This window comes from Callorhinchus milii, unplaced genomic scaffold (assembly GCF_018977255.1).
Source record: "Callorhinchus milii isolate IMCB2004 unplaced genomic scaffold, IMCB_Cmil_1.0 Scaffold2, whole genome shotgun sequence".
NCBI lineage: Eukaryota > Metazoa > Chordata > Chondrichthyes > Chimaeriformes > Callorhinchidae > Callorhinchus > Callorhinchus milii.
The window spans coordinates 44,349,905-44,360,725 of NW_024704743.1; the positions used below are offsets into that span (position 1 = coordinate 44,349,905).

The window sequence follows — 10,821 nt, forward strand, 5'->3', positions numbered from 1 at the left end:
TTCTATAAAATTGTACGACCTCACAGCTTTTGAAAGCAAAGCTCGTATTTCCCTGTACGAGCCCAAAATATGCTTCCTACAAGAAAGGAGGTAATTATTTAGGCCTTGTGCTTTTGGGACTCCATATTCTTGATCTTTATCCAAATTAGTAATGGAATACATTCTACCCTGCTTCCATTTAGCCAGAAAGAAACCCCCTAGAAATATTTGAGGTCATTGGCTACAACTTAAGCCAACTACTTAATAAACACATAATTTTGGAAAGCATCTGTAAGGCTGCCATCTGAAGCAAGCTGCATTATTTTACAAAACGCGGCTGCTAGAAGAGTCTTATAAAGAGGGCTAATGTTTTATCTTGCTCAAAAGGCTTATCCTCCTTATCAAAGGAGTTCTTCATTCTTGAAATGAAAGCTTCCAGCATATACTACTCATCCAACAAGCTGCTCCCATTCTCTCTTGTTCAGAAGGATCTGTTTATTAGTACCACTTTTTATGTTAGGAGTTTTTAATTAAACCGTGGAACGATATAACAGGGACTGCCACACAAAGCAGGACCTTAGCATGGAGATAGGAATGGAGTGTGAAAAGAGAGTGTAGAGGATACTGTATTAAATTGATAGACCTTTAGTGAATTTCATGATCACCGTGCTCATGTCTGAAAACTGGAAAGAGGTGAAACGTGAAATATTTATTTTATGTTAATCGCCCAATTCTAGCTTTTATCTGTGATAAAGTAAATCCATGGCTGTGGCACAACCCAATGCCCACACCACAAGCAGGTAGGATTCTACAATAATAATGAGCAATAATAATAATTAATAATCCTTGCATTTTATTTGACGCCTTATCATGTCTTTTAGATGTATCAAAGCCCTTCACAGAATGTACTGTAAAGTGAATTGTTTGTATATTTTGTGAAAGTAATTATGGGTAATACATGGATTGAGCCTAGAGAATAGGAAATGCCAAGAGGTGACAACAAAATGTAAATGTTACTATGAAAGGGACATTAATAAGCCTCTTATATAATCAAAAATCTCTCATTTTCAAATGTAGTTAGTAATCTAGTTCACACAGGACAAATATAATATTGGGTGTTAGGGTTGCCATTTGCATTCAAAAAAATTACAATTTTACCACGACTGTATGCTTTCTCATTTTGAATGCTCTGTCCTTGCCCATGGGAGACAATAAGCTCCTAAAGCTCTTCCAGTTTTGTTGCTCATTTAACCTCTAGTAGGTGTGCAAGTGGCACAGGATGGCTTGGTCACTATATTTTTATTTGACTCCGTTCCTCCATCAATCTAAGGAACCCATGGCTTGCTAACTTTCTTTAACAGTTTTAAAGGCAAATGGGAAATTGTGGGTGCAGTCTACTTCCTCAGACAGAATGCATTATTTAGGAATAGAGATAATATTTTTGTACATATGTCATATATAAATATAAAAATCAATTCTAAAAGTACACCTATTTGTAGTGTAATCATTATGATCGCTGATTATGCAGGTTTAATATGCTGTGATTTCTAATATGATTCCTTAATAAGGAAACTGAGTGCAGTTTTTATATAAATGTTAACTAGCTTGTGGGAGCTTTGCTTTGAAAGTGTGTCAGAGTGGCATTCCCACACCATGATGTGACTTATTTCCAGTTTTGTTATTAAGGAATCCTTTAAGAAATCACTGCATTTTAGTCCCCAAATGTGAAAATTCACGTAAATATTTAGATTTATTTTATTGTACTGTGTAAACTAAACTGACAATAATTTCTGGAGAATATGATTGAAGCATAAAAAAGTAAGTAATTTGTAAGAAACAGATTTAATGTGATTACATGTTTGTAAACTATGACACAATAAAAGTCCATGTGCCATTTTTTCCTTTGCCAAGTATAATAAAGTCTGATGTATATCATTTGGAAAAAACTCTTAAGCTCTCCCTTTAAAAACTTGCTGTTGAAGTGGTGGAAATAGTCATATACTTGATTATATTCTTGTAAGACTTCAGATTTACATTATGGTCAGCCTTCCTGGAAATAGATGAAATCTGAACAAAAGAATGTATGAGGAGCAAAGAGGGGTTGGTCTCAAAACATTGCAGATGGAGACTGATTATCTAAACTACAGGAAGAATAAATATTGGCTCAGTTATCTCTGAGCAGTTCACAATAATTGAAAACTTTACAGTCAGCCGCTGTGACTGCCAGGTGGTTAAGAAGGAGAAAAATGGCAAATATATTTCATTTGGCAAGTCTTGTAATGTTCCATGTTAGCCTGATTATACACAGATACAGCTTGGGAGCAATGGCATTTATCATTGTATCACTTGCTGTCAGGGAAACTGAGTTGTGTCTTGGCAGGAAAGAGAGAGAGAAGAATGTCATAGCCCTGAACTGGCCTGGATCCAAAAGTACTGACTGTATAATTGAGATTGATAGGTAGTGTAACATTTCACCTATACAAATGCAATTTAGTGAAGTGTTAGATCAAGAGGAGGAACATGTCAAGTTCAAATTTCGGATATCAAATCTAAATAATGATTCAATCATCATCTATCAAGATCTTTTATCAATATCAATTATGAGAAGTCACCATAAAGATTGTGATTAATTATAATCATTAAAATGACTGCTGATCAAAAAACAAGTTTGAGATCATGTTCTTAATGGAATCTGCCTGCCAGGTCACCAAATTAAGGAGGATTGGAAAAGAGTGGTAAAGGTGATTCTTATTCAAGATTTATCATTCCGTAAGCAGTTTAGTGCATTTTTGTGTGATGATGATCTATTTGACTGGCTCCAAGGTAACATACCTGGCAATGGATTGTCAGAAACAAGATTAACTGCTGTGACGGTCTCATCGGTCCAGTTCCTGAGCCAGGTGGGTCTGCAGTATTCTGATGATAGACCACTCTGCTTGGTTCATCAGCAGTACCTGGAGGGGCAAACTGGTCACTGGGGGAGAGACATTATGCCCACTCAACTACTGTTAGCCCTGTAAGCAAAATGCCCTGACAAATAAGGTGGTCCTAGCTGGACAAGCATCAGGAAGCTTGCCAGACAGTGCATTCAATGGTAAGGTATGTAGTACCTTTAGCTGGTTAAACTCCAGCAGTACCCCAACACACATTCTGGGTCACCTTGGCTCTTGCCAACCTTTGCGTAATATTCTCCGGAATTAAGTTTTGAACAATTGCCTGCTGCGTTTCGCCCACATAATATACAGTCAATTCACTTTACAATATATTCTGTGATGTGCTTGGAGACTTCTCGATGACATGATAAGGAAACAGGGTGTGTCCAGCCAAGGAGAGTGTATATTCCATGTGTACATGGAACACTCAGTCTGGTTTGAATACTCTTAAGCATGATGATGAGTTTTCTCATGTATCAAACACTGGCTGATAAAACAAAAGAATAGTCAAATAAATTGTTGGAATTAACTTTTTTGATTGATTTAAAATTCAACAAAAATACCATTGATTCTCCTTTGAACAACCAAATTAATTCCAATAAATGTTGGTATTTTTAATTGCATTTACAGTAATTCCTACCTGATGCCAAGGAAGCATTATCTAAAATAACAACTCAGCAATATCAGCAACCACAAACCACTTGGGATGATTCTCTGTTTGTCATTTCTGTTTAACTTTGGTGTATATTTGGGAAATTAGGTTATGGGGTGAATAATATCTAACTTGATGTGACATTTTTTGATGGAGATGGCTCAAGCCCCTCCACACCTCCCCCGTCCCCCCGCTTCACTTCATTCAAATTGTTTTGCCCAAAAGCCAGTTGTGCAAGTTTAGAGTTGGTCAGCAGTGCCTTTGATCCTACCAGAGCCCAGAAGTTCAGTGCCAGTTCAGGGGATACCATCGTAATTCAGCTTCTAAATTTGAGTTAACCTGGTGTTCCCCAAATTGGGACTGAAATACTGGGATGGGATCTGTCCAGCAGGATCGAAGCTGTTTCCAGTCAGCTCAATAGATGAAGCACTGGCTTTTGGGCAAGACCATTTAATTAGTCGTGGAGTGTTCCCCTGCGGCACTTATCGACTGGGACATCTAAAGGAGGTGGATGTTCCAGGATATAATTAGCACATAACATATTTTCACACCCCATAAGTACACACTGCCATGGGTGGTAAGATGAACAAGTGGAGAATAGCATCCTCAGTTAATTTGAAGTGAAAAATAACTTTGATGCTGGGTTGCAAATTGTGGCTTTCCTATCTTAGTCCTATTGTTAAAACACTTAGACTGTGTGATTCCAAGTCCCATCCTGGCGCTTGAACCCACATCCTTCTGACCCAGAAGCAAGAGTGAGCAAGGCTGACACACAAAATGAAATGAGATCTTATTACATGGAATCAGTGCCGCAAGTGAGTTCTGCACAGGATTGGGAGCATAATACAATAGTATTCTGCAAATGTATCACCTTCATTCTCCATCTTTCATACACCATGTAAATTGTACATTGTAAAACTACTTTCGCAGCAGGATTTAGATTTTACATGAGTTAATAATACCCAAGAGTATGTAATGTCAGTAAATTATTGGCATCATGTTCGGCCAGTGTAAACAGAGCCCTTGTTGATCTTGCTTTCTGTGAACTAATTGATTTTGCATTAATTTGACAGGTGACTTTCCGAACAAGGATCTATCATTGCAATATCAACAGTCAAGGTGTGATCTGTCTGGATATCTTGAAGGATAACTGGAGCCCAGCTCTGACCATCTCAAAGGTTCTTCTGTCAATTTGTTCTCTTCTCACAGACTGCAACCCTGGTAGGTGGAAATGATAATCTTTGATCTCTTTGCACTTCATCTGTCCAGTTCCATTTTTTAATTATTTGCTGATAACACAATTATATACTTGAGTTTTTTAAAACCTCCTTTAAGATTAATCTTATCTTATATTTGGGTTACAATTGTATTTACACTTTGTGCAAAATATAATTTGAGTATGTAGTGTGGCAAACAGATAACTCAGTGGATACATGCTTGTAATTTGTGTAACAGTCCTGAAAGAGGTGTACAATAATCTGTTGAAGCCTTAAACCCTCAAAATACTGAATCCTGTTTTTCAATTGTCTGGAAACATGATATGCTGTTAGATTGCTGGGTGCAACTTATTGCACTGTGGCATCATTACATCTGAATATTAAAAGCACTTAAATGCATGAAGAGTTTTTGCTCAGACTTGAAATCAATAATTTAGCTGCATAAGAATTCAATTTTATTCTACAACTGATCATAACTGCACACTTTTGAGTCTGATTTGTTTTCTTCTCCACAAATGTAAAATGTACTACTTAAATCATTAATCTGAATTCCAAGACAATGGTTTCATATATAAACAGTATCGAATAGCTATTTTCAAGTTACTTATTCTGCTTCCAGCTTTAGTTGCAAATGTCCTCATTAGAAAACATAGAGCCAGGGCTGGAATGACAGCTAATTAACTCTCTGAGGCATAGAATACCAACTATGTGAAAAGGGCAGTATTTGTTGAATACTCTAGATGGGATTATAAAACTATGATCCTCTGATTTTTTTTCCCCTCTTTCTAGTGTTCTGCCCTTTTTCAAAGTACCTATAATCATCTGCGTCTACTTAATCATCTCTGACAAATACTGGAAAACACTTTACTAATTACTTGTTTAGGGTTGTCACAGGTGAAACCCTTAACACACATTGTGCTGTACTATCTGATTCCTTCTTACCAGTGTGTGAAGAACCTAATAAACAGCCGTGTTGGGCCCATTTAATTTCCCCACATGCTGTCTTTTAGGCTCATATATCTAATCCGATCATTAATAGAGAATTCAAATCAGGGAAGAATGCAGAATTAAAAGCAACAATTTAATTCTACTTCAGGATTCCTTCAAGGAAGAATCATTATTGTCTTTCTCTAGAGTCATGTTCAGGGGGGAAATCCTGTGTAAATATAACAACATATCAATATTGCTACCATGAGATGTTAAGTACTGTTTAATCTACTTAATACTGATGCCACAGTGCAATATGTTGCACCCAGCAATCTAACAGCACTACCTCTTCTCCACTTGGAACCTAAGTGGGGAATAATTTACCAGTGGAGGGGGATTGCAATAGATACTTAGATGAGGAAGCTGTCAAGAGGGGTTACCTTCTACATATTGAGGCCAGATTGTAGAGATTATTCATTCCACTCACTCAGGGAGCCCCAATCTTGTCAACATTGCAGTCTGTGTGTGAGGACTGCACTATTCTCAGGAGCTGTAAAGGAACTTGTATGTTCTAGTCCCCAGAGTGTCTGTCTTATTAGGAGATTCTGCTTGATCCTGAATCCCAAACTACTGAACAACAGCAGGCCAGCAGATACATTATATCTAACAGTATTACCTATTAAATCAGGCATATCCTTCTGCTTCAGATAATTCAGGCAGTTTGCCCAGATTAGTTGTTATCAATCACATAAAGACAATATAAAAGATCGTATAATTAAATAAAAATGGTGAGGCTAGGAAACATTTAAAAGGCTGTTGAGGTTAAATAATAGGATTATTAAAAGAAACACACAGCAATATAAAAAAGTAGATTGAAGATAGCAGCAAGCCACAAACCAACATTTTCTTTTGCTATGTTACCAGTTAACTGTTTGTTAAACACCAGATGGTTCTTTAAGTTTGAAACAGATGGAAGAAGCCCTTATAGTGCAGTGGATAGAGCTGCAATTTAGGGAGCTGGAGCTCACTAGTTAAAATCCCGGTCCATACTGAGTTTGTTAGTTTTTGGGTTTAGCTGAGATTGCATGGGGTGGCTAAATTGCCACTGGCCTTCGCAAGATTAGGGAAGAAAAACAGCTAGGATTGCTGTTACTGCTCTCTATTGTTGTGTGCCTGTTTGGCAGCCGGATGGAGAGAGGTCAGGCTTGGCTGTCAAGCCCACTATAGTCGTGTGTCCTGCCAGTGATCACTGCCAAGGCTCCCACATGAACAAGGGCTATTTAGGTGGGGATCCCAGAGGGTAATTGGCACCTGTGAAACACTAGCAAGGTCAAACCAACAACAGAAGAATGCAAATAGAGAGAAAACAATAATAATTGGACACTATTTTGGGACAGTGAAATTTAACATGGACTTTCAATTTAGAAATACCTAAATTAACAACTAATACAAAGGATTTATTAAAGGATTCATTACTAAGAACCAGTCCTTTCCTTGTTAATTCTATTATTAAGGAAAATTTTAATTTCCTCTGTGCACATGGTTTGTACAACTCACATAAAAGACTCCCAATGAGTCAAAGGAAATGGATGTAATCTTAAAATTACTGCTAAAACAATTAAAAATAAATCCAGAAGGTCTTGACGAAATGGTTATGTAAATATACAATACACCACTGCATAAGTGCAGAAATGCAAAAGTTGTTTGAAAGGCACGCAGATAGGTACTTGGGAAATAATATCATTAAGATGTATGGAGAAAGCAGGGAAATTAAAATAAAAATGTTAAAGGCTGCCATGATGTAATACAATGGTGGAACAGGTTTGACTGGTTAAATGGCTTATTCATCTTCTTATGGGTGATAACTATCACATTAGACATATTATAAAACACCATCAAATTTAGACCTGTTCCTTAACCATTGCTGCTTACTATTCTGCCTTCTCCCAATTTCCCCGCATTGCTTACATCCAATCCAGGCAATTCTTGATTTTTCCAAATTTTTCCAAATTTTTGCCGGAGAGGCAGTATTTGAGTGCCTCTTCACCAACAGAATTAGTCTGTATCCTTTGACCTGACCTTCAATTGAACCTTCAATTGAATCAAAAGAGAGAGACAGATCAGTGTTTGATCATTAAGGGATGTGGAGAAAAGGGAGGAGGAATGGGATTAAAAAGATAAAGTACTGCCAGGAGCAAATACAAAATGCTACAGCAGCTAAATGGTCCTCCTGCTACTATGTTCCTAAATTATTCTAACATTGTATGGATTAATAGGGAGGCCATATTTGGAACACAGGGTGTAATTTTTGAGCATGCTACTAACTTCAGAAGATCATTGAGTTTTGGATAGAATTCAGAAACAACTGGTGTTTGAGTATGTCTGGTTTGTATGGCTTAGTTTTCCACTAGGTCATTCCTTCTGTAAAGGAATAGTCATAGTACCTCAGCCGATTTTCTTATCCATCTTTGCTATTGTGCACTTCTTCACTGTATACATGTTTCTTGTTATACATTGTTTCAACATGTATTCACATTGAAATCCATCTGCCTTTCCTTGTCCCATCGTTTAGTAGTGCTGATCCCTTTCCTACAATCTCTCTTAGACTTATTTGCAAGTTGCTTAGAATAAGTGTTATTAGCAAATTATACAATACAGTATTTTAAAAAACACTTCCCTCCATTATCATTCATTTTATCTGAGGGTCAGCCGGATGTCTGACACATGTGGAAACTCATCACTATGCTTGAGTATACAAAACAAACAGTGTTCCATACATCAACCTACACATTGGAAATTCTTGCAATATGTATTGCAATCCTGCTTTCCTAAAACTGGAGAGTATTAGGTGCAGGTTGGCAAGGGCTGAGGCTTGGGGACCCCGGAGTGCATTGGGATACTCCTGCAGTCTAATCAGCTAAAACCACACAGCTTGCCATTGAAACACTGTCTGGCAAGCTTTCACATTGCTTGTTCAGCTAGGACCACCCTACGTGTTAGGATTTTGGCTTGCAGGATTAACAGAAGATGAGTGGGAAGAATCCCTGCCCCCAATGACTTGTTTGCCCTTCCAAGTCCTGCCAATGAGCCAGGCTTGCTGGGCTGTCATCAGCAATGCCATGGAGTACTGCAGATCCGTCTTGTGAAGTTCTAGCCACCTTGATATTCTCAAGTCCAATGCCAGGTAGTATGCTTATTCAGCACCAGCTGCTTAATCCAGGATCTCACGTGAGGGGCTTTGACAAATAGATATGCCCGCTGTGTTACCCCCTCCTACCTCTCTGACCTGCTGACTCCCTACCAACCTGCCCGCTCCCTCCTCTCAGCGGGCTCTGGTCTGCTCCATGTCTTCCGCCCAACTCGCCCTATGATCAGTAGCCGAGATTTCAGTCTCTCCGCCCCCACACTCTGGAACTCCATCCCACAGTCCCTTTGCCTCCCTTGCCTCCTTCAAGACCGGTCTCAAGACCCTCCTCTTCGATCGTGGATTCAGTCACCCTCCCACTTCTCTGCCTTCCCTCACCCCTACCCCATCCCTCCCTCCTGCTCGGGTCCTGATCCCTGACTGTCCAGAACCTTGGGACGTCCTCCCGACATGAAAGGCACTCTATAAATGTAAATTTGTTGTTGTTGTTGTTGTTGAAGCCAGCTCCTCCTTCAGGATGCTCAGCCTCAGGTCAGTATAGGCTGGAGCCCTCCCTCCCTGCTTCCCATGATTGCCATAAATGGGCTGGAGGAAGCCTTTCTCCTGCACCATTAGCATCCCTGAATAGTGTGGGCTTCACTGGTCACTTGGCCAAACTGAGGTTTAAGTAAAGTTGGATTATTTGGAAACAGAACAAATGTTACTTTAGGTTGGTGCCTATGGCATTGTTTGGAATATATTATATTTTATTTTGGCTTCTTATGTACAAAAACTTACTAATTATATTATGGTCTCTTGTGTATAATACTTACTCATATTCTCTATTACAGCTGATCCTTTGGTTGGAAGCATAGCCACTCAGTATCTGACCAACAGAGCAGAACATGACCGAATAGCCAGACAGTGGACCAAGAGATATGCCACATAAGAATTCACTGCAGTAAACCCTGACCCTGGGAAAGCACATTCACTAAGTGCAACGACAGCCCGTCCCTTATTCCTAGCTTTATTTCCTTTTTTTTAAAAACAACTTTATGTAAAAATGTCCTTTTGTTCCCTGATGACTTGAAATAATTTGAGACTGTTGTTTTTACAATGAGTAGTTTTGGATCTCTACAATGCAAAGAATGTTGGAGTTGCGCTAGTAGAGAGCTTTATTGTTACATAGCTTTGTATAAGTGTGTTTCCTTTCACGTGGTCCTTGAACCATAATAGATTATATCTAATTTCTTCGTATAGGTAGTGCTTAGAACCAAGTTTTTGTACTAAAGTTAATCATGTCAGGTGCATGCTACCAGGTTAAAGCTTTGTAATAAGCTTAAATTAACAATCACTGTGCATTATAATGATGACTGTCCTTATCAATAGCCTGGAAAAAAAATTCAAAAAGGCTGTTGATCAACACAAAAGATTTGTGTATTTTGCAAGATATCTACTTTTAATTTTAATTTAAAAAATTAAATTTTAAAATTGAATTTTAATGCTTGTGAATTTTGAGGTAAATGCAGCTCCTGACTGTGGAACAGTTTGATGTACACTTGTATTATTGAAGCACTCAATAAAACAGCACTATGGCTGAAATACAGCTTACATTTTCTTTAAGCACATTTAGGGAATTAACTGTCTGTTTAAATGCCAACTTTATTACTTTTTAAATTTTTTAATATGCTTATATAAAACATTACTTGGAGCAAAAAAAACATTAATATATAATGTATTTAGAATAGAGTGAAACTTTGATTATCTGCACCCTTGTTATCTGCCTTCCTGCCTTATTTACTATAATTTTCTCTACTTCGTTCGTCATCCCTGCTCAGCTTTCAGCTCACGGAGCTGAATTAGAGAGGCAAGTGGAACACATACCATATTGACCAAGATGGCCTTTTTGATGGATCTCTGATATAAAGACTCCCAAGAGACACCATCGGTCTCAAACTTAGCAACCGTTAATCGGTCTCAAGAAATTGT

General features: G+C 38.2%; 1 protein-coding gene across 1 annotated transcript in view; it reads left to right on the forward strand.

Moving 5' to 3' along the window:
• Nucleotides 1-10,312, forward strand: part of ube2e2 (ubiquitin-conjugating enzyme E2E 2) — a 191,759-nt gene extending 181,447 nt beyond the window's left edge. Inside the window, exons 5-6 of the mRNA XM_007895486.2 lie at nt 4,638-4,785; nt 9,684-10,312. Of these exons, the coding sequence (XP_007893677.1) occupies nt 4,638-4,785; nt 9,684-9,781 (246 nt within the window). The 3' untranslated portion in view covers nt 9,782-10,312. The remainder of the gene's footprint in view (nt 1-4,637; nt 4,786-9,683) is intronic.
• Nucleotides 10,313-10,821: the final 509 nt, after the last annotated feature.